This window comes from Salmo salar, chromosome 06 (genome assembly GCF_965601325.2).
Source record: "Salmo salar chromosome 06, fSalSal1, whole genome shotgun sequence".
NCBI classification, from domain to species: domain Eukaryota; kingdom Metazoa; phylum Chordata; class Actinopteri; order Salmoniformes; family Salmonidae; genus Salmo; species Salmo salar.
This window is the reverse complement of record NC_138296.1, coordinates 45,018,208-45,043,011: the sequence shown is the minus strand read 5'-3', so window position 1 is coordinate 45,043,011 and position 24,804 is coordinate 45,018,208. Positions and strand designations below refer to the sequence as shown.

Sequence of the window (24,804 nt, the reverse complement as noted above, 5' to 3'; positions counted from 1 at the left end):
ACCAGTCAGCAACAGGTTTGGCTGAAATAGCAGAATCCACTCATTTGAAGGGGTGTCCACATACTTTTGGCCATGTAGTGTGTCATACTAATTTGAGTGTCCCGGATTTACATTTACTATGTTTTGTCTAGTCTATGAGACCAGGCTGCAAAAGCACATCAAACAACTATTATGCATAATTATTAAAGAACCTCACTAAATTACAGTCTCTATTTTAGTTGTATTAATCATATTAAAGCTACTATTTCTGTTTGAAGCATTGGATTTTGCAATCACATACATTATTTTGAATATGTGTGCCCATAAAAACTGTTTTCACACCATGAGATAGGGAGATACAAAATGTTAAGCGGTCACAGTACACTTATGAGACCTCCATACAAAAAAAGAGTCTGACAGCAATATCCAGGAATTTCACAGGATCAAGGTCAACGTTTCTTATGTCACACGATTTTTGCCAAATCGGTAAAGACTCCAAGCATGAGAAAAGGTTTTGAACATAGGTTTTGGTTCAACTCATGAATTATATTGAATGTATCTATGTTCCCCCTTTTATATCTTAATGTGGTCACTTGAAAAAAATCGAATTATTATGAATGACTTTGTAACAGCTCCAAACAGAGAGAGAAATTCTAACTGGTTCCCTAGTTTATAGAAAGACCCATCACCAGTTTCCTCTATGTCAGTGGTTGACAGTCACTCAATTAGACCATGTCAACTAACATTGTATAGATTGCTAGGTACGTTTCTAGCCATGTAAACCTTGTAGTAATCATGGCCAAATCGCAAGGCACATGCCCAGCAGTCAATTTAGGAAGTAAACTAAAATCACAATTCAATAATATAACAATTTTAAATGTTTCAACAACTTCTCAATAAACTGAAAAGTAGAAGCTATTTATTTCAAAAGTGTTTTAGATTTTTTTTAATTCAAATCACTTCCTGAATTGACTGCCTTCAATTCGAATTGAGCCCAACCCTGGTGTCCAGAGGCCCTGACCTCCAGGGGGCCCCGTTGATTTTATTAGTCATTCTCACTCAGAATTACAGGAATTAGCTTTAAAACAGAAACATTTTATCTCCATCCCATGACAAAATGTGTAGAACTGCAAGAAATTACTCTATGCCCCATGGCACATTATTTTGGAATGGCAGAACATTCACTTTAAAGCTGCAATTTTTTTTCTATCCTCTGCCACGAGGTGGGCCACTAAAATGTTTTGTCCCCAAGGTGGTGGGGCCCCACAAACAAATCTCACTTAGGTCCCCAAAAATGCTAGAAATGGCTGTGGTGACAGGGCTTTTTTAAAATAGAGGCGATCATTCCGAGATGGCGCACACATTGATTAATTACACCGCTTGAAATGCTGCGGTGGGGGCGGATGGATCCGCGTGGGAGACAGTGACAGCATGTAGGAGAAGGAAAGAAGAGAGAAACACTGACGAGGAGAACGGAGATAGCGAGAGTCAGAGCGAAAAACTCCTCAAATGGAATCTGTAATTAGTGGTCTATGAAGTGAAAGAGAGCTGGCCCAGGCCTATCCCAGGTGTCCATAACTTAGCACACTCAGTTTAAAGTGAGAGACCTACGTAGCGGTGGCCCACCAGTTCCCTGCCCCTCCCGTCAACATTGATGCATGTGACCATATGGACTTGCCAAGCTCATTGTCTAGGGGCGGGAAATCCCAATTATAGGCTACTTTTGTGAATTCACTCACTTTGCTGCATGGAAGAAGGCTATCTTTGTGCCACAGCTGTCAAAATCAGTTCAAGTGTGACCACCTCATTTGCTCTTTTAGAAACGTTTAGAACTCGATTATATCATACAAGCCTAAATGGTAAGAAAATAAATGTGATAAAGAGAGCGACTAATTAGTCCTAGTTTAAATATCCCATAGCAGCATAGTCATTACAGTAAGTGACGCACCAGCCTATAGGTGCGCAACAACCTGCGCATGTTTCTCGTACTTTTTGTTTGCGCTTTGAAGCCTTGGCAACCCAACTGGTGAGTGTATACTCCAAGCCTGGGTTGGATCAAAACAAGGTTTATCTTCAGTTACTGTTTACGGCTCTATTTGTTTTTTACCGACATATGAAACTCAATGGCATGGACAGATGATAATTACCCACAGTTTCAGCAGTGGAACCAGGACGCACAGAATGTGCAGATAATTCAACAGCCTGTAAGTGTAGCAAATAGGGATTTTTTTCAATAGCAAAAAAATACAGTTGACCTGTTTACTTGGCATATCAAAGAGACTGTAATTCTATGTGATATTTAACACCCACGCTCATTTACAGAGAAAGTTGGCTCTCTATATGCCATTGACTTCATTTGCAGCATCATTAAGGGAGGCATCTTTAGCTTCCAACAGCTGGGATTTGAGTATTGTTGTAATAGCTTGATGAGTCATATCTTCTTGATGCATATCTCCGGCTCACTGCCTTATAGTTTTAATTGGATGTTTTATCACACATTGCTACTGTTAACTATGTTGAGAGAGTGGGCTGATATTGCCTGCCTCTTAACAGTAGTTCATCCATGGCAGTATTAGATATGGGAGATAGATATTCTCCCTGGCTGTATGCCTCCAGTCAGCGAGCCTCATTAAAGTCTCATGTCTCCATCCCAGGCTTCCCAGCAGCCCACCACCATCCTACAGCAGCTCCCTGCTGCTGTGTCATCTCCCACTCCCTCCATCCGGCCAGGACACTTCAAGCAGGGTACGTATGGCAGGCAAGCTGTCAAGATAACTTTTCAGACAGAGCCCACGTCTCTCGGCTTCTCTGACATGGCTTTCTGCCTCCAACACATGCGTGCAATATTATAAAGTGTATTTTCTCACCTCACTCGTTCTGTGTGTGTGTGTGTGTGTGTGTGTGTGTGTGTGTGTGTGTGTGTGTGTGTGTGTGTGTGTGTGTGTGTGTGTGTGTGTGTGTGTGTGTGTGTGTGTGTGTGTGTGTGTGTGTGGGGGGGAAACTCTGAATGGCACTGCAGGTGCCAGCTGGGCCAGAGCTCAACCATCTATAATGGCGGTCATGCCTATGGCACTCCTTCTCCACCTCTAGCCTCATCATTGTCTGTCTGTTGGTCGCTCAGGCCAGGGCAGTGATTGTTTGCTCTGACTGACTGACCTTTCTGCTCTTCTTACTTTCAACTCACTTATATTGAGGCTTATTTCAGCATTGGCATTATTTCTGATATTATTCAATGAGTAGTTCGGATTCCTCTCATTTTGACAGAGTTGTATAATATAGTGTCGTTTTGCGAAATGTTGCATCAGGCTGTCGCCAGAGTAGCCTGACAAGCAGCCAGCGGGCAAAATCTGTATTTTCATATTGCTGGAAGGATGTTAGACAGAAATTGAGGAAGGGAGAGGATAGAACATTCAGGATGTCAGATTTGATTTAGATCTCGTGATTGGACACCATGCCGGTTGAAACGGGTTGATTGTCACTTAAAGGACAGCACAACAGGCATATAGAAGTTAGCATCCATGCAGGTGTAAGGTGTGTGTGTGTGTGTGTGTGTAAGTGTGTGTGTGTGTGTGTGTGTGTGTGTGTGTGTGTGTGTGTGTGTGTGTGTGTGTGTGTGTGTGTGTGTGTGTGTGTGTAATGTTGCTCTCTGCTATTCTCCAGACCTGGTGGAGCTGATGATGATCCAAAATGCTCAGATGCACCAGGTCATCATGAACAACATGACCATGTCAGCCCTCAGCTCATTTGGCCATTCCCAGCCCCAGCTCCACCCTCCGTCTGCCTCTGAGGTATAGTCATTTGGCCATTCCCAGCCCCAGCTCCACCCTCCGTCTACCTCTGAGGTATAGTCATTTGGCCATTCCCAGCCCCAGCTCCACCCTCCGTCTACCTCTGAGGTATAGTCATTTGGCTATTCCCAGCCCCACTCTCCACCGCTGAGGTACATTTACTGTTAGTCACATGTGCCAACTTATCATCCAGCCTGTCCGTGTGCAGCACACTCATCTTACATTATTCATCTGAAAACATGTGTTTCAGTAGGTAGAGACATACCTAATCTGATATGACAATCTGGAAACGTAAACAGACCGAGGTCAGAGTGGCTCCTCACATTAGCTAATGCACCTAAAAGTTATTTTTGGAGTCTGTTTTGGGTCACACTGTTCCTTGTCAGTTTAGTGGTTGAGTTGAGGCTCCATAAGCAGTTGGTCGTCCAACCCATTGAAGTGGAGAGTGAGGATGTGCCCCAAATGGCACCCTATTCCCTATTTAGTGCACTATTTTCTTCTTATTCTTTTTTAATAGGGAATAGGGTGCCATTTGACACATGCTGTGTCTGAATGGGCTGTTTTTTATCCTCCCCTCCAGGCCAGCTGGCCCCCAGTGATTTTTACAGCTGAGTGGCGCATCTCAGTGCTAGAGGCGTCACTACAGACCCTGGTTTGATCAACCGGCCGTGATCGGGAGTCCCATAGGGCAGCACACAATTGGCTCAGTGTCGTCTGGGGTTAGGGGAGGGTTTGGCAGGGCTAGGACGTCATTATAAATAAGAATTTGTTCTTAACTGACTTGCCTAGTTAAATAAAGGTTAAATACTACAGGAGGAGGAGGAGGATTCAGAGGTGTACCACTACCATTACCAGCCTCCCCCGGCCTACCTGCCCTACCCAGCCTGGTTTCCTCCACCCCAGCCTCACCCTAGCCTGGTCTACCGCAACACCCCTGAACCCCTGGAGCTAGCACCCTCACCACACAGAGACACCACCAGGTGATTCACAACACAAGCCCATTCACAACACCTACCGTACCCACACTTACATAGATGGATGTTGTGACACAACGTGGGCCGGAGATAACAATGATACGCATGTGTGATGTCATCCAGAAGAGCGGTCCCACCTCCTCCCCCACCCAGCGCTACCAGGACCGTGGGTGCTGACGTCCCTCCAGCAACAGGTACACAACTGGAACCCTCTGTACATCTCCGCTGTATGTCTGTACAACACATATCGCAGCACTAGCGTTAACACACGGGTGTCCATAGCAGAACACCAGATAAAACATTGGGAGGGAGTTACCATAGAAATAGAATGACTCAATAATATGTGGTACTGTACATACAGAACATTGAGTGGGGGGATGGGAAGTCTCAAAGCCCTTATTGGGCATGTAAGGGGCTGCGTAAGTGTCTTCTAACATGTAGGATATAACCATGTATATCTTATTAAATTACTACTACTACTAATTCCTAATTCTACGGATCTAACATCCCAATTAGCACCCTCTGTTAGATGATGTGAGAGCTCTGTGATGCTGGTTGGTGGGGGATCATAATGATGCTGATGAGGGTGCTGACAGTGCTGCTGATTGCGATACTGTGGGTTATAACGAGGCTGATTATACTAAACACTTGTGAAGAATGTGTTCGTCAGATGCTTTCCATGTCTCTCTCTGCCTCTTGTGTGTAGATTACTATGACGCTACGGAGAGAAGACAGTGACAACAACAGCAGAAATCTACAGCTTCCATTCATCGTTAGCAAGATAGAGTCATTCTAAACGTGTCATAGTAAACAGAACTACATTTCAGAGGCACCGCAGTTTTGTTCTTGATTTACATTTTTAGTCATTTAACTATTGATAATAGTTATTCATAATATCATGTTTCTGTATGTTGCAGAAATCGTATAATGCTCGCCATTGTTCTGTTTTTATTTACATATTTTAATGTGGGTCTTTTTTAGATTTGTTATTTCAAGTAAAGAAAAGGCCAAGATCATCATTGTTCGGCATTGTTCAATGTTTTTACGCTCACTTCCAGAATTGTACTGTGGCTCAGTTGGTAGAGCATGGCACGTCTAACACTAGGGTTGTGGGTTTGAATCCCGACACCACCCATACATAAAATGTATGACCGTAAGTTGCTTTGGATATATGTCTACTAAATGGCATATATTATCCAATATTATAGCCGTTTTTGGCCTTATTTCTACATGCATTACACAAAATATCCAGCAGGGAGCAGCAGCATCATCTTTGTCATGACAAAGTCAGAGGGTGTTTTTCTATGAGCGTGTGAGTTAGTTTATAGCAGGTTGACATTTACTGTCATGAATCTTGATCTGGAGGCAGCTCTGCAGAGGTCACTAGCTAACACAGCCACAAAGTCATAAAATCTGATTTTAAACCTAACCTTAATCTTAGCATTAACCACACTGCTAACCCTAATGCCTAACCCTAACCTTAAACTAAGACCAAAAAGCTAATTTTTGTATTCATACATGTTTACGATTTAGACAATTTTGACTTTGCAACTGGCCCATCTAGCGGAAATCGCTCAGTTTTGCCTCCAGTGCAAGATTCATGACAAATGTCAAGCTGCTCGTTTATGTTCATGTCTACCAGCATGTCTATCAGCATGTCACTTGTTATTTCAGTGAGTTTCTGACAAGTTCATATATACACTACATGACCAAAAGTATGTGGACATATGCTCGTCGAACATCTCATCCCAAAATGATGTGCATTAATATGGAATTGGTCCCCCCTTTGCTTCTATAACAGCCTCCACTCCTCTGGGAAGGCTTTCCACTGGATGTTGGAACATTGCTGCAGGAACTTGCTTCCATTCAGCCACAAGAGCAATAGTGAGGTCGGGCACTGATGTTGGGTGATTAGGCCTGGCTCGCAGTCGGCTTTCCAATTCATCCCAAAGGTGTTCAATGGGGTTGAGGTCAGGGCTCTGTGCAGGCCAGTCAACTTCTTCCACACCGATCTCGACAAACCATTTCTGTATTGACCTCGCTTTGTGCACGGGGGCATTGTCATGCTGAAACAGGAATGGCGGCGAGCTTTACACCACTCCAGCGGACGCTTGGCATTGTGTATGGTGATCTTATGCTTGTGTGCAGCTGCTCGGCCATGGAAACCCATTTCATGAAGCTCTCAACGAACAGTTCTTGTGCTGACGTTGCTTCCAGAGGCAGTTTGGAACTCAGTAGTGAGTGTTGCAACTGAGGACAGAGATTTCTACGCGCTACGCGCTTCAGCACTCAGTGGTCCCTTTCTGTGAGCTTGTGTAGCCTACCACTTTGCAGCTGAGCTGTGGCTGCTCCTAGATATTTCCACTTCACAATAACAGCACTTACAATTGACCGGGGTAGCTCTAGGAGCGGCTGACATTTGCGTATTGACTTGTTGGAAAGGTGGCATTCGACTGCCAATGTTTGTCTATGGAGATTGCATGGCTGTGTGCTTGATTTTATACAACTATCAGCAACAGGTGTGGCTGAAATAGCAGAATCCACAGATTTGAAGGGGTGTCCACATACTTCTGTATATTTAGTGTATGTCAAAAATATGCTTATTTTATTGCATATCTAAGCATATTCCTTGAGCTGTCTGTATCCTCCAGACTAGTTGTTATTTTTTAAAGAAACTAAATATGGTTCTCTGCATCTCTGCTAAAATCAGGTTATAAGATTGAAAGGAATGTGAATTATTCAGTACATTTTGTTATTGCTTGCTTTTCTAAAGTTTACCAATCTTACCAGCAGGCATGCCAGCTAAGATTGATAGCCTGAATTGACTTCTTGGTAGCTAATCAAGAGAAAGATTCCTAATCTCCCAATCTGGGCTAGCTAAAGCAAACTTCATAAAATTGCTAGGTGGCTAGTAGTATTACAGAGAAACAACAACAAAATGAACAACAATTATATATTTTTTAAACAGGACAAATCTGAGGGGGCCACTGTACCCCCTACGAGCATGACGACTTTGTGTGTGCATGCGTACGTGTGTGTACGTGTGTGTGCAGTGGGTGCGTACAGCCATGTATTAGTGAGTAGCAGTGGCGTGTATTCTTGGATGCCAAGGGAAGCCAGGCTTCCCCCCCAAAAATTAACAAGATAAATGATTTTGGAACCATGTCATACTCTTTTTGACCACACAGCATCAGATAGATGGGCTACACGTACTGAGACAGAGGGACGCTGTTTCGTTCACTCTGATGCTTTCTCCAGTGATATACATTCAGCCTCTTGCAAATTTATGAAACACAGAGAGAGATCTCTCTCTGATCTCTCTGTGTTTCATAAATTCGCAAGAGGCTGAATGGTTGTCGCTTGTAGCATTGAATGCAAGGGAAGCTAGCGAGTATTTGGCGTCCCTTGATATTTAAAAATGATAATAATAGCCAATCATCGCAGAGCAACAGAGACAACATTGACAGCACTAGCAAACATTTGTAAACCGTTGTAGGAGGAATCATGGACCAAGAACAGGAACTTTGGAACAGGGAGACAGAAAGGTAAGTTTCTGAGGAAGAATGGAGGCGGAGAAAGAGGACGAAGAGGTTGAAGAGAATGAGGAAAGCAGAGGTTGGATTTGAATCTGAGGAAGATGGAGATAAACATGGAGATGGGCTGTCGAAGAAGATTGGTGTCAAACAGAGTGAGCCGTGCGCCAGACAGAGTTCTGGAGGTTAAATGGAAGTGAATGAGGGCAAGTTAAGTGAGGTGGAAGGTGTGGTGACGAGCTCGGAACCCGAGCCTGGCATCAATGAATAAAGAAGAATCTGGTCCAGTAGGAGTGACATTTTTGGAGAAAGTGGACTCTTACCTTTTGCCGGATCCATTTGTGGTTACAGGGTGGGTGAGAAAGGAGTTGGGTGCAATTGAATCAGTGAAGGTAACCTGTAGTGGACTTGTGATATTTGTTTGTGTTTCTTCTGACCAGAGGGAGCAGGCACTCTGTGTCATGCAACTTGGGTAAAGATCAGTGCTGGGGATCGAAAGTGCACTTTATTTTAAGAAAGTTAAATATCAGAATAATAGTAGAGATAATGATTTATTTCAGATTTTATTTCTTTCATCACATTCCCAGTGGGTCAGAAGTTTACATATACTCAATTAGTATTTGGTAGCGTTGCCTTTAAATTGTTTAACTTGGGTCAAACGTTTCAAGTAGCCTTCTACAAGCTTCCCACAATAAGTTGGGTGAATTTTGGCCTATTCCTCCTGACAGAGCTGGTGTAACTGAGTCAGGTTTGTAGGCCTCCTTGCTCGCACACGCTTTTTCAGCTCTGCCCACATATTTTCTATAGGATTGAGGTCAGGGCTTTGTGATGGCCACTCCAATACTTTGTTGTCCTTAAGCCATTTGGAAGTTTGCTTGGGGTCATTGTCCATTTGGAAGACCCATTTGCAACCAAGCTTTAACTTCCTGAGTGATGTCTTGAGATGTTGCTTCAATATATCCACAGAATTTTCCTCCCTCGTGATGCCATCTATTTTGTGAAGTGCACCAGACCCTCCTGCAGCAAAGCACCCCACAACATGATGCTGCCACCCCCGTGCTTCACGGTTGGGATACTGTTCTTCGGCTTGCAAGCCTCCCCCTTTTTCCTCCAAACATAACGATGGTCATTATGGCCAAACAGTTCTGTTTATGTTTCATCAGACCAGAGGACATTTCTCCAAAATGTACGATTTTGTCCCCATGTGCAGTTGCAAACCGTAGTCTGGCTTTTTTTATGGCGGTTTTGGAGCAGTGGCTTCTTCCTTGCTTAGCAACCTTTCAAGTTATGTCGATATAGGACTCGTTTTACTGTGGATATAGATACTTTTGTACCCGTTTCCTGCAGCATCTTCAGAAGGTCCTTTGCTGTTGTTCTGGGATTGATTTTCACTTTTCGCACCAAAGTACGTTCATCTTTAGGAGACAGAACTCGTCTCCTTCCTGAGCAGGATGTCACGACTTCTCTTAGGAGCAGGAAAGGAGTAGAGTCAAAATGCAGGAGACTGAGGTCCGGTAGGTCAAAAGTTTTATTTCCACCGTAGACAATAAGGTGTCCGAAAAAAGCACAGGGTGCGCATAACACCCAAAACAGGAGAATCGTTCGGAAACGTTTAACGCACGGGGCGCAGCCCGGCAAACACAGTACAGAACAGTAACACGCTTAATATAAAGCCAGCGCTAGCTAACACCTGTCCTCTAGCGACAGATAAACAATCCCGCACAAGAATCCCAACTAAAAATGCACACTAAATAACCCCCCACTAATTACAGACACAAAACAGGTGCGGGATAGACAGACAAAACCAAAAGACACAGAAACAACGATCGGTGGCAGCTAATAGGCCGGCTACGATGACCGCCGGGCGCCGCCCGACCGAGGAGGGGCGCCACCTTCGTTAGATACTGTGACAGTACCCCTCCCCTGACGCGCGGCTCCAGCCGTGCGCCGACGCCGGCCTCGGGGACGGCCCGGAGGGCGAGGCGCCGGCCGATCCGGACGGCGGCGGTGGAATTCTTGTAGCATGGGTGGATCTAGAATGTCCGCCGCTGGGACCCAGCACCTCTCCTCCGGACCGTACCCCTCCCAGTCCACGAGGTACTGCAGGCCCCCTACCCGACGTCGGGAGTCCAGGATGGCTCGGACTGTGTATGCCGGGGCCCCCCCGATGTCCAGGGGGGGCGGGGGGACCTCCAGCACCTCATTGTCCTGCAGCGGGCCAGCTACCATGGCCTGAGGAGAAACACATGAAACGAGGGGTTAATGCGGTAATATGAAGGGAGTTGTAACCTGTAACACACCTCGTTTATCCTCCTCAGGACTTTGAACGGCCCCACAAACCGCGGACCCAGCTTCCGGCAGGGCAGGCAGGTTCCGGGTTGAGAGCCAGACTCTGTCCCCCGGGTTAAACACGGGGGCGTCACTGCGGTGGCGGTCAGCGCTCTCCTTGTGTCATTCACCAGCCCTCCTTAGGCACTCCTCGACACCATTCCAGGTCTCCTGAGAGCGCTTCACCCATGCCTCCACCGCAGGAGCCTCCGTCTGGCTCTGTTGCCATGGCACCAGGACCGGCTGATACCCCAATACCACCTGGAAGGGTGACAGGTTGGTAGAGGAGTGGCGCTGAGAGTTCTGGGCCATCTCGGCCCATGGCACGAACTGCGCCCACTCCCCTGGCCGGTCCCGGCAATACGACTGCAGGAACCTGCCCACATCCTGGTTAATGCGCTCTACCTGCCCATTACTCTCGGGGTGGAACCCCGAGGTCAAGCTGACCGAGACCCCAGCCTCTCCATCAACGATCTCCACACCCTGGACGTGACTGGGGACCCCGATCAGATACGATGTCCTCGGGCACCCCATAGTGCCGGAAGACATGGGTGAACAGGGCCTCCGCGGTCTGCAGGGCCGTAGGAAGACCGGGCAAAGGGAGCAGACGGCAGGACTTAGAGAACCTGTCCACAACGACCAGGATCGCCGTATTCCCCTGGGACGGTGGGAGATCCGTGAGGAAATCCACCGAGAGGTGAGACCAAGGCCGCTGTGGAACGGGGAGGGGCTGTAATTTCCCTCGAGGCAGGTGCCTAGGAGCCTTGCACTGAGCGCATACCGAACAGAAAGAGACATAACGCCGAACATCCTCAGCCAAGGTGGGCCACCAGTACCTTCCCTTCAGGCCCCGCACTGTCCATTCCACCCCAGGATGACCCGAGGAGGGTAGAGTGTGGGACCATCGGATCAGGCGATCGCGAACACCAAGCGGAACGTATTTCAGGCCCACGGGACACTGCGGTGGAGTGGGTTCTGACCGACCCGCCCGCTCGATGTCCGCATCCACCTCCCATACCACCGGTGCCACCAGACAGGAGGCGGGAAGTATGGGAGTAGGATCGATGGTCCGCTCCTCGGTGTCGTAGAGACGCGACAGTGCGTCAGCCTTCCGGTTCCGGGAACCTGGAATGTACGAGAGGGTAAAGTGAAACCTCGTAAAAAACATGGCCCACCTTGCCTGACGGGGATTAAGCCTCCTCGCTGCCCGAAGATACTCCAGGTTACGGTGGTCGGTCCAGATGAGAAAAGGGTGACGTGCCCCCTCAAGGCAATGTCTCCACACCGTCAAAGCCCTGATCACGGCTAACAGCTCCCGGTCCCCCACATCATAGTTGCGCTCCGCCGGGCTCAGCTTCTTAGAAAAGAATGCACATGGAAGGAGCTTCGGAGGAATGCCCGAGCGCTGCGATAGCACAGCTCCTACCCCAGCCTCGGACGCGTCCACCTCCACTATGAATGGCAAAGAGGGGTCCGGATGCGCCAGGACAGGTGCGTTGGTGAACAGAACCTTCAGACGATGGAAGGCTCTGTCCGCCTCTGCTGACCATTGTAGCCGCACCGGCCCCCCCTTCATCAGTGAGGTAATGGGAGCCGCCACCTGGCCAAAACCCCGGATAAACCTCTGATAATAATTAGCGAACCCCAAGAACCGCTGCACCTCCTTCACAGTGGTTGGGGTTGGCCAATTACGCACAGCCGTCACGCGGTCACACTCCACCTCCACCCCCGAGGTGGAAATGCAATATCCTAGAAATGAGACGGCTCGTTTGGAGAACTCACATTTCTCAGCCTTGACGTATAGGTTATGCTCCAGCAGTCGCCCAAGCACTTTACGCACCAGGGACACATGCTCGGCGCGTGTGGCGGAGCAGATCAGGATGTCATCGATGTACACCACCACACCCTGCTCGAGCATGTCCTGAAGGACCTCGTCCACAAAGGATTGGAAGACAGCGGGAGCGTTCTTTAACCCATACGGCATGACGAGGTACTCATAATGGCCCGATGTGGTACTCGTCTCCATCCCGAATACGCACCAGGTTATACGTGCTCCTGAGATCTAATTTCGTGAAGAAGCGCGCCCCGTGAAATGACTCCACTGCCGTAGCAATGAGAGGTAGCGGGTAACTGAAACCCACTGTGATAGGAGTTAGACCTCTATAGTCAATGCACAGGCGCAGACCTCCCTCCTTCTTCACGAAAAAAAAGCTTGAGGAGACGGGGGACTTAGATGGCCGAATGTATCCCTGTCTCAAGGATTCAGTGACGTATGTATCCATAGCCACTGTCTCCTCCTGAGACAGAGGTTACACGTGACTCCTAGGAAGAACCGCGTCGGCCTGGAGGTTTATCGCACAATCCCCTCGTCGATGGGGGGGTAATAGAGTCGCCTTCGTCTTACTGAAGGCGATAGCCAAATCGGCATACTCTGAGGGAATGTGCACGGTGGAGACTTGGTCTGGACTCTCCACCGTAGTCGCACCGATGGAAACTCCTATGCACCTACCTGAGCACTCCCTCGACCACCCCATAAGAGCCCTCTGTCTCCACGAAATCTGAGGGTTGTGCGTGGCTAGCCAGGGGATTCCCAGTACCACCGGAAACACTGGGGAGTCAATGAGGAACAGGCTGATACGCTCCTCATGACACCCCCACGTCTGCATAACCAGTGGCACTGTGACCTCCCCTAATTGGCCTGACCCTAGCGGTCGACTATCTAGGGTGTGCACGGGGAAGGGGTGGTCCAGCTGAACCAGGGGAATCCCTAACCTCTTCGCTAACCCACGATCCATAAAACTCCCAGCTGCACCTGACTCGACTAGTGCCTTATACTGGAAGTGAGGGGAAAAATCAGGAAAACAAACGGAGGTGTACATGTGGTCGACAGGGGGCTCTGGGTGTGGCTGGTGCGGACTCACCTGGGGGGTCGAAGTAGTGCTCTGCCTGCCCTCCGAACTCCCGGGGGGACCTCTCCAGCACCGGTCCACAGTGTGTCCTCTGTGCCCACAGCGGGTGTAGGAGAGACCCCCTCCTCCGGTCCTCCTCGACGCAGCCCCCCCTATCTCCATGGGCTGTGGAGCGGGAGGACTGGGAGGCGGAACGAACAGGCCCCGACTGGAACGTCCCCGGGCAGCCAGCAGGTTGTCCAGTCTAATGGACAAATCCACCAGTTGGTCTAGGGTGGAGGCGTTGTCCCTACAAGCCAGCTCCCGGCGGACGTCCTCGCGAAGGCTACACCTATAGTGGTCTATCAGGGCCCGCTCGTTCCACCCCGATCCAGCGGCGAGAGTCCGGAATTCCAAGGCGAAATCCTGAGCGCTCCTCGTCTCCTGTCTCAAATGGAATAGACACTCACCCGCCGCCTTGCCCTCCGGGGGATGATCGAAAACCGCCCGGAAGCGGCGGGTGAACTCAGGGTAGTCACACCGAGCCGAGTCTGGGCCCTCCCAGACCGCATTGGCCCATTCCAGGGCTCGACCCATGAGACAGGAGACGAGGACGCTCACCCTCTCTTCGTCGGAGGGGGGGGGGGGGGGGGGGGCGGACGGTCGCCAGGTATAGTTCCAATTGGAGCAAGAACCCCTTGCACCCAGCGGCCGTCCCATCGAACTCCCGGGGAGGAGTAATCCGGATACCGCCGGCGCCCGCTTCAGTGGGTGTGGGTAGGGGCGCAGGGTGAGGGACCGGAGCTGGCCCAGCTGGGGAAGCACCTCTCTCCCAGTTCTCCAACCAGGTCAACACCTGGTACATGGCCGAGCCTAGGCGGTGGAGGAGGCTGGCGTGGTGAGAGACCTGCTCAGCCATGGATGGCGCTTCTGCTCCTGCTGACTCCATAATTGGTGCGGGATTCTGTCACGACTTCTCTTAGGAGCAGGAAAGGAGTAGAGTCAAAATGCAGGAGACTGAGGTCCGGTAGGTCAAAAGTTTTATTTCCACCGTAGACAATAAGGTGTCCGAAAAAAGCACAGGGTGCGCATAACACCCAAAACAGGAGAATCTTTCGGAAACGTTTAACGCACGGGGCGCAGCCCGGCAAACACAGTACAGAACAGTAACACGCTTAATATAAAGCCAGCGCTAGCTAACACCTGTCCTCTAGCGACAGATAAACAATCCCGCACAAGAATCCCAACTAAAAATGCACACTAAATAACCCCCCACTAATTACAGACACAAAACAGGTGCGGGATAGACAGACAAAACCAAAAGACACAGAAACAACGATCGGTGGCAGCTAATAGGCCGGCGACGACGACCGCCGGGCGCCGCCCGACCGAGGAGGGGCGCCACCTTCGTTAGATACTGTGACACAGGATGACGGCTGCGTGGTCCCATGGTGTTTATACTTGCGTACTATTATTTGTACAGATGAACATGGTACCTTCAGGCGTTTGGAAATTGATCTCAAGGATGAACCAGACTTGTGGAGGTCTACAATTTCTTTTCTGAGGTCTAGGCTGATTTCTTTAGATTTTCCCATGATGTCAAGCAAAGAGGCACAGAGTTTGAAGGTAGGCCTTGAAATACATCCACAGGTACACCTCCAATTGACTCAAATGATGTCAATTAGCCTATCAGAAGCGTCTAAAGCCATGACATTAATTTTCTGGAATTTTCCAAGCTGTTTAAAGGCACAGTCAACTTCTGACCCACTGGAATTGTGATATATAGTGAATGATAAGTGAAATAATCTGTCTGTAAACAATTGTTGGAAAATGTACTTGTGTCATGCACAAAGTAGATGTCCTAACTGACTTGCCAAAACTATAGTTTGTTAATTAACAAGAAATTTGTGGATTGGTTGAAAAACGAGTTTTAATGATTCCAACCTAAGTGTATGTAAACTTCCGACTTCAACTATTGGTGTAGGGTTGGTTGGTGGTGCAATTTTATCTTTTTTCCCCCTTCCTTTTTATTTTATTATCACAAATGGAATGTGATTGACACTACCGCACATTAGGTGGCAGCATGCACAAACAAAATGTGCAAATGCCATAATACCAAAGAAGAAGATGGTCCTGGCTCACCCCCCCAAAAAGTGTCAACGGAAGCCAGTTTGGATTTGGCTTCACACCAGTCACGTCACATCAGAAACCAAACGTCATTTGACAGAAAAAAAACGTATATTGTTGCATCTCGCTTTGTCGTTGTCCTCCGGTGGTTAGCTAGCTAACTAAAATTAGCCTTTCCTAAATTAGCCATGGATGAAGATAGGGATATGGACTTGTGGTTTTACTTAATTCTCCGTACTGGCCAATAATTATAAGGGCGATTCTGATCCAACCATAGATTCATACATTGTGCCCCTGGCCTGGGAGAATGGAAGTTCAACATGTAGCTAGATTTAAACTCAGCAAAAAAATACACATCCCTTTTTCAGGACCCTGTCTGTCAAAGATAATTCGTAAAAATCCAAATAACTTCACAGATCTTCATTGTAAAGGGTTTAACACTGTTTCCCATGCTTGTTCAATGAACCATGAACAATTAATGAACATGTATCTGTGGAACGGTCGTTAAGACACTAACAGCTTAAGGTCACAGTTATGAAAACTTAGGACACTAAAGAGGCCTTTCTACTGCCTCTGAAAAACACCAAAAGAACGATGCCCAGGGTCCCTGCTCACCAGCGTGGACATGCCTTACGCATGCTGCAAGGAGGCATGAGGACTGCAGATGTGGCCAGGGCAATAAATTGCAATGTCCATACTGTGAGACACCTAAGACAGCGCTACAGGGAGACAGGATGGACAGCTGATCGTCCTCGCAGTGGTAAACCACGTGTAACAACACCTGCGCAGGATCGGTACATCCGAACATCACACCTGCGGGACAGGTACAGGATGGCAACAACAACTGCCCTAGTTACAACAGGAACACACAATCCCTCCATCAGTGCTCAGACTGTCCGCAATAGGCTGAGAGAGGCTGGACTGAGGGCTTGTAGGCCTGTTGTAAGGCAGGTCCTCACCAGACATCACCGGCAACAACGTCGCCTATGGGCACAAACCCACCATCGCTGGACCAGACAGGACTTGCAAAAAGTGCTCTTCACTGACGAGTCGCGGTTTTGTCTCACCAGGGGTGATGTTGAGATTCGCGTTTATCGTCGAAGGAATGAGCATTACACCGAGGCCTGTGCTCTGCGGGAACGATTTGGAGGTGGAGGGTCCGTCATGGTCTGGGGCAGTGTGTCACAGCATCATCGGACTGAGCTTGTTGTCATTGCAGGCAATCTCAATGCTGTGCGTTACAGGGAAGACATCCTCCTCCCTCATGTGGTACCCTTCCTGCAGGCTCATCCTGACATGACCCTCCAGCATGACAATGCCACCAGCCATACTGCTCGTTCTATGTGTGATTTCCTGCAAGACAGGAATGTCAGTGTTCTGCCATGGCCAGCGAAGAGCCCTGATCTCAATCCCATTGAGCACATCTGGGACCTGTTGGATTGGAGGGTGAGGGCTAGGGCCATTCCCCCCAGAAATGTCCGGGAACTTGCAGGTGCCTTGGTGGAAGAGTAGGGTAACATCTCACAGCAAGAACGGGCAAATCTGGTGCAGTCCATGAGGAGGAGATGCATTGCAGTACTTAATGCAGCTGGTAGCCACACCAGATACTGACTGTTACTTTTGATTTTGACCCTGCCTTTGTTCAGGGACACATTATTCCATTTCTGTTAGTCACATGTCTGTGGAACTTGTTCAGTTTATGTCTCAGTTGATGAATCTTGTTATGTTCATACAAATATGTACACATATTAAGTTTGCTGAAAACAAACGCAGTTGACCGTGAGAGGACGTATCTTTTTTTGCTGAGTTTAGTATGCTAATGTTAACTAGATGGCCTGGCGCATCGTTGTCTATGAAAGTAAGTTAGGCTAGCAAGCAAACATTTTAGACAGGTAGTCTAGGACAATAAAAACTAAAAGTGTGTACTGTATGACAGTCAGACTGTTTAGGCAACATGAAAGAGGAGGATGGCATTGATGTTTCTCTACAAGTAGGGTCAGTCAACATGTTCTTTCTTCTTCCATGCACACGCAGAAATCAGAGCCACTGACAGCCACATCATATCACTTATGTTGATTGAACTAAATCGTTTTTTTTAGTTGTCTAAGCATAGGTGATTAGAAGATGAAGTTGAAATGGTGCTACAACAGTGGAGGCAGCTCCTGTTTATTTTATTTAACCTTTATTTAACTAGGCAAGTCAGTTAAGAACAAATTCTTATTTTCAATGACGGCCTCGGAACAGTGGGTTAACTGCCTTGTTCAGGGGCAGCACGACAGATTTTTACCTTGTCAGCTCAGGGATTTGATCTTGCAACCTTTCGGTTACTAGTCCAACACTCTAACCACTAGGCTACCTGCTGCCCTGTTTTTATCTCTATTGTTATAAATCAATAGCTGTTTAGTAGTCTGAAAATGTTGGGAAAACCCTGAAGACTAGAAAACAGCAACTATGGAAACTCAAAAATTGGGAAAAAACGTTGGTAGGACTTGACTGGACAAGACGAACTGGCAACAGACAAACAGAAAACGCAGTAAATACACAGGAGATATTAGGGACAAATGGGATACACCTGGTGAGAGGGGTGGAGACAGGTGAAGTAGATCAGGGTGTGACATAAGTGCTTTTAAGAGCCTATTGCTAGATTACAAGAGAATTGAACACTTATGTTTTAACAGGCGTTCACAGTGACTCTGCATTCTACCCTACTTCACTACAGTATGCCCCCCCATGACCCCCTGAGGGTTTCAATGTACTGTGATGAGTACATATGGGGGTTAGAAGGCAGGAGATCAAAAGCAAATTGACTCCATGAACCCTGAAGGTGATGAAGAATACAACCAAATCTGGGGTCAGTCTTGAAATGGGAGACAATACAGCACATACCAGTAATTCACAAAATGGAAGGATGGATCAATTCAATCAAGATGGAGTTACACAATATTAATATCTGTGCTAGAATGCATGTACAGTTATTGGATGGAGTAGGAGAAATTGGATGAGGGCTATCTGATGGACTGAGACTTGGGGGAGTCCGTGTTGTGTTGAGATTTTCCACATGAACTTCACTCTCCATGTCAACTGACATTCCTTGGCTACTGGAGGGGAGTTTCATGACTTGGCAGCATCTATGGTGGATTCTGTCTCGGCCTGTTTGGGGTGTGGCTGTGGCAGATAGGCTTTAGGGGGGTGTTAGATGGGGGTAATATTCTAGATAGGGGGGAAAGGAAGCAGACCAGATGACCCAAAGATCTGATAAAACAGTGAGGGATTAAGAGCTCAGAGGAGAACAGGCAGATACGGCTGTCTCTCTGGCTCTGTCTCTCTAGTGATAGCAATGTTTACCCTGCTAATAATACCGAGACCTCTACACAGAGCCATACTAGACACCATAACAGAGAGACAAGGGGTGGGCAGATAAAATGATAGAGAGAGGGAGAGATGGAGAGAAAGACCGAAGGAAAGGGAAGTGGGAGAAAATGAACATTCCCAGTTGGAGAAACTGAGTTGGAAGGAAAAAGTAAACATGAAGGGACAGGAGAGAGAAAGTTGTAGAGAGGTTACAGTATGTGGGTCGAGACTGGAACAGTGTGTCCTGGGCAGAGAGCCGATGGAGATATTAGCCTACTGGGGAAAAGGCAATAAACAGAGAAAAACAGAAATACCTATATAAGTATTCAGACCCTTTGCTAAGAGACTCGAAATTGATCTCAGGTGCATCCTGTTTCCATTGATCATCCTTGAGATGTTTCTACAACTTGATTGGAGTACACCTGTAGTAAATTCCATTGATTGGACATGATTTGTAAAGGCATACACCTGTCTATATAAGGTCCCACAGTTGACAGTGCATGTCAGAGTAAAAACCAAGCCGTGAGGTTGAAGGAATTGTCCGTAAAGCTCCGAGACAGGATTATGTCGAGTCACAGATCTGGGGAATGGTACCAAAAAGTTTCTGCAGCATTAAAGGTCCCCAATAAAACAGTGGCCTCCATCATTCTTTAATGGAAGAAGTTTAGAGCCACCTAGAGCTGGCCACCTGGCCAAACTCAGCAATCAGGGGAAAAGGGCCTTGGTCAGGTGGAGTGACCAAGAACCCGATGGTCTCTCTGACAGAGCTTCAGAGTTCCTCTCTGGAGATGGGAGAACCTTCCAGAAGGACAACCATCTCTGCAGCACTCCACCAATTTGGCCTTTATTGTAGAGTGGCCAGACCGAAGCCACTCCTCAGTAAAAGGCACATGACAGCACTCTTGGAGTTTGCCAAAAGGTATCTAAAGGACTCTCAGACCATGAGAAACAAGATTCTCCAGTCTGATGAAACCAAGATTGAACTGTTTGGCCTGAATGCCAAGCGTCACGTCTGGAGGAAACCTGGCACCATCCCTATGGTGAAGCATGGTGGTGGCAGCATCATGCTGTGGGGATGTTTTTCAGCGGCAGGGACTGGGAGACTAGTCAGGATCGAGGAAAAGATAAACAGAGCAAAGTACAGAGCGATTCTTGATGAAAACCTGCTCCAGAGCTCTCAGGACCTCAGACTGGGGTGAAGGTTCACCTTCCAACAGTAGAATGACTCTAAGCACACAGCCAAGACAATGCAGGAATGACTTTGGGACAAGTCTCTGAATGCAGGTGTGCTAAGCTTGTAACATCATACCCAAGAAGACTTGAAGGCTGTAATCGCTGCCAAAGGTGCTTCAACAAAGTACTGAGTAAAGGGTCTTAATACTTATGTAAATGTGATATTTCTGTTTTCATTTATTTTTGTTATGACTTTGCAAAAAATTCTAAAAACCTGTTTTTGCTTTTTCATTATGGGGTATTGTGTGTAGATTGATGGGGGGGGCGAACAATTTTATACATTTTGTTATGAGGCTGTAACGTAACAAAATGTGGAAAACGTCAGGAGGTCTGAATACATTCCAAATGCACTGTATAAACAAGAATTCAGTACAGATGTCCAGCTCAGTCAGTTTACAAGTTTTACGTTTCCATCCTTATGGTAAGATGTTAGGCACTAATTGTATCACCCTGTTGCAGGGGAACTTTCAGGAAATTTAAAACTTGTAGTGTATTTGAAGTTTGAGAAATCTTCTGAAGTATGTAATTTCCACTTTGAAATTTCAGACTTGATTTTCAATACAAAAAAATAAATAAGCCCCTACAAAAATGTCCATTAATTATAATCCACATAATAATTCACATTTCTTGTTACTGCAGGACTATTTTCCTGCTGTAGCAAACTTGCTCAAATTAAGATCCTACATCTGTACTCTCCTTAGTCCAGAGCTTGACCATATTTCTTCTACCTCGCTAATAAAGCTGTATGTTGAAGTGTCTAACCCAGTTCAGCTGTTGCTGCCTGAACAGAAGCCTGTAGGTGCAAGGTCATGAGTTAGCCATGTTGTTTACAGCTGATAATCAGTCAGGCGTAGATTAATCTATCATCACCACTCCCCATTTACTCTGTGTGTGTGTGTGTGTGTGTGTGTGTGTGTGTGTGTGTGTGTGTGTGTGTGTGTGTGTGTGTGTGTGTGTGTGTGTGTGTGTGTGTGTGTGTGTGTGTGTGTGGTCTTTGTGATAGTTGTATTCAACTTTTTTTATTATGACGGGTCAACAGGTTAACACAGAAAAAAAGTGAAAAGCACTTCAGATTTTATTATACAAAAATATAAACCCAACACATGAAAACAGATAGGCTCAACTTATCCCACTCTCCCCTAAGGGGTTAGTTGTTTTTAGGAAACCATACACAAAATTAATAATTTGACAAAATATTTAGGAAGAGGTCATAATTTTATGGAGTCTGTGAAAAATTGTTCTATACATAATTTGGGGTCTCTATAAGCTTCAATATGAGGTCCTAAACCTAGCATGAAAGTGCATCCTTGTAGCTGTGTGGGCTGATTTAGTCAAAATGTTTGCCTTGGGGTAAGTTGAGCCAATGGCAGTGGGGTAAATGGTTGAGCCAATGGCAAGTGTTAAAATATGCTTCAAATTATTACAAGACTACAAAGTGATTGTGATGGTGTTGAATTGTGTTTGGGAAACAGGTAGTGGTAATATTTCATTCAGTACAGAAATTTGTAGACGGCTTAACTTACTCAACTAAGTTGTGCCAAGAGACCCCTTTTTTATGGACCAGCTATGCTTTCAAAACTACAATGTTTACATGAATTCTGTTTATTTCCAGGGATACACAACATCCTGAAATACATGTAGACATCTTTGTTAGAAAGAACACTATATTTCCCTTGACAGAGTGATTCTGAATGTAAGAAATGGCTCAACTTACCCCACTTTCCTCTACAACAGTAGAGACTCAAATCATTCTGTATGATCTGTTCACTAACTCTACCAGATACATCAGATGTCAACATTAACACACAGCTAGGTCGGCAGATCAGCTCAAACACTGTCAAATGACATGTTGTTTAAATATATACGATAAGTCTTGATCATACAGGTAGTCAGTCTATGTCAATGACTAGAGTCATGATCCGGGACCATCCAGACATGTCGGCACACACAAACCTCCCACTGGGCACACACTGGTTGAATCAACGTTGTTTCCACATCATTTCAATGAAATGACATTGAACCAACGTGGAATAGATGTTGAGTTGACGTCTGTGCCCAGGGCCCTCCTTTGTCTGGGTTCCCAGCGTGGGATCGTGCTGTACCGTTCTGTCCTCTCACCCAGGATCAGAGTGTGTCAAGGACTTCTGAAGGTCTTGAGGCTCACCAGCTCTCCCTTCTTACAAAAGAAGAGGGATGAATGCCAAGGTAGGTTGAGCCCACCCCTCCCTCCGTGCCCACCCCTCCCTCCGTGCCCACTTTCTTGTTCATTTCCTCTCCACAGTTCCAATTCTCTTCTTTTCTCTGTCACTTTTGAAGCATCTTTGATATCTTCATATTTCCCTTCCCTCACCTCCCTCATCTGTGCATGGTCATTCCACATAAATACATCAAGAAATACATCCTCATACGCACATTGGTTGAGCATATTAAACGTCCTGCTGTCTCAATACTGTGAGGTGTCATTGCCATAATATGATAAGTAGGGTAGAATGTACCATTGCAAACAATGCGGTCAGAATGCCATACTACGCTGTGTGGCTTATCCACAGCTGGCTTTAGCCAGGCAGGGGGGAAAGGGCAGTTCATTCAGTGTGCAGACGTGACAAGGACAGTCTGGTCTTTTCCAGTCAACAGGGAGATTAGTTGATGGCACAGCTGAAAGAACGGAGCATTTGTCTGCCTTTCTGTCAATCAAAAGATGCCATCAGATCTCTAAGCAAATAATGCCTTTTATAACAAACGGTATGACATTGGACTTGTCCCTAGTATACATGTAATACTTAATGAAACAGGAAAGGTATACACTGTGTGACGGCTCTACTAGGGAATAGGGATGGAATAAATGTCACTAGGAATAAATCTATATACATCCCTCCATGCTGTTATCTGATGGGCTGAGCCCCAAACTTAACCTTTCTCTCTAACATCCATTATTCCTCTCCTTCCTCTCCTCTTCCTTCACCCTCTCTGGACCTCTTGTGACATGGAGCGGCCCAGTGCTTTGGGTGCCTTGGCGAACTCCATCCTGAGTGGCTTGGCGGGGGGCAGGTCCTGTGTGATCTCGACCACGGCCCTCTTGCCAGGGCAGGCACCGTCGGGGATGGGGAAGGGACGGAGGTCCTCCTGGGTGTGTGGTGCTCCGCGACCCAGCCGGATGCCCAGCTGTGCAGGGGTGAAGATGGGCAGGGGCAGGGTGTTCCTCTTGGGCAGGAGCTGGTGCTCCCTCACTCCCCTCTCCACGGTGCCCACTCTGTACACCCCCGAGGGACAGGCCTGGGCCAGAGAGCGAGCCTCCCACTGACGAGTGTAGGTCTCCCTACGAGAGTCATCGTTCATGTTCATTGTCTGCCTGTGGAGAGATGAGACCGACACAGTTAGGAATGAACAGTTGGACATTGCTCAGGGATTTTCAAACTCTAATCTCTCTCAGTATCAAGCTGAGAATCCTACCAGCGAAATGAAAATCATTACATTTTACAGTCAGCTGGCAGTTATTATAACTAAAATAAATTATACAGTAGGCTAGTCTTGAGTATGATGACTCACAGGGTAATATAGGAGAACGTCTTGCTTTATTGTTATCGAAGATTTTTTATAAGAAGAAATGACTTAATGTTGTTCAATATCTTACATCTACCAGAAGTAATTAATACAGTTTGTCCAAAGGCTGGGACTCACCTGTCCATGGCCCGGGTCTTCATGTTAACACTGTTCCAGTCGGCTTTGTAGCTCTCCCTCTGAGCCTGATTCTCTTCATGTACGCTGCAGGCCAGCTCAGCCCCCACCACGGCCCCAGCACGCTTCTCAACAACGGTACACACCTGCATTATCACGGTTCTGTGTGGGTGAAGTTCTGTCCTTATATTGGTTTTATCACCTCTGTTAGTTTCTAGGACTCTATCTGCCTGTCTTGGTATCTCTGCGTTCGGTGTTCTTCTCTCTGGACTATCTGTCTGTCTGTAGTTGCTAGCCAAGGTAATCTGTGATGGTTCTGGTAGCTCTGCCCTCTCTCTTGCCTCTGTGGTGATGGTGATGGTCTGGTGGTCTCTGCTGTCTGTGTCTGGGACCATGCCCGTCTGTGTCTTTTATAGAAGCCCTGCTGCTATTTCTAAGCCATGTTGTCACTCCACAGCTAGTGTGTGCCGACACCTGACACCAAGAGCGGCCCGTCCCTGACTTTGTCCCGGGAGTTAGAACTGACAGACTTAGGGCAGCTGTTGAGAAAGAGAGAGGGAGGTGGCTGGGGGAGAGAGGAAGAGAGAGAGAGAGAGAGAGAGAGAGGGAGGTGGCTGGGGGAGAGAGAAAGAGAGTGCGGTAAAGAAATGGGAGTGGGTGGGTTACCGGTAAATGTACTCAGAATCCCCTGATACCCAAATTATACCCCCAATCCCCTCTATAATCACCCCGACCTAACATGCCAAATTGAGGGGCATCCGTTTATCAAACGAAGTGGAAAGTTTCCCTCTTAAGAGCACTATCAGACCCAGTGTTCAGAGACATGTAAACACACACGAGCACACAGGGAGGGGGGGCTTCTGAGAGCTGGCATCTGAATAGAGTTTAGGCCTTGATGTACATATAGCAACCGGTGGCAGAACACTAA

General features: G+C 47.1%; 2 protein-coding genes across 2 annotated transcripts; one reads left to right on the top strand and one right to left on the bottom strand.

The window, feature by feature from the left end:
* Nucleotides 1-1,993: 1,993 nt before the first annotated feature.
* Nucleotides 1,994-5,578, top strand: LOC106607267 (proline-rich protein 29). The gene is made up of 6 exons (XM_082976151.1): nucleotides 1,994-2,183; nucleotides 2,634-2,724; nucleotides 3,640-3,767; nucleotides 4,581-4,747; nucleotides 4,865-4,935; nucleotides 5,448-5,578. The coding sequence occupies exons 1-6, from the start codon at nucleotides 2,103-2,105 to the stop codon at nucleotides 5,477-5,479; spliced, it is 570 nt and encodes a 189-aa protein (XP_082832277.1). The 5' UTR covers nucleotides 1,994-2,102; the 3' UTR covers nucleotides 5,480-5,578.
* Nucleotides 5,579-21,258: 15,680 nt separating this feature from the next.
* LOC106607269 (telethonin) lies at nucleotides 21,259-24,285 on the bottom strand. Its single transcript, XM_014204066.3, has 2 exons — nucleotides 23,880-24,285; nucleotides 21,259-23,550 (listed from the first exon to the last, which is right to left on the bottom strand). Exons 1-2 carry the CDS (start codon nucleotides 24,269-24,271, stop codon nucleotides 23,160-23,162), a joined length of 783 nt encoding a protein of 260 aa, XP_014059541.2. The 5' UTR covers nucleotides 24,272-24,285; the 3' UTR covers nucleotides 21,259-23,159.
* Nucleotides 24,286-24,804: the final 519 nt, after the last annotated feature.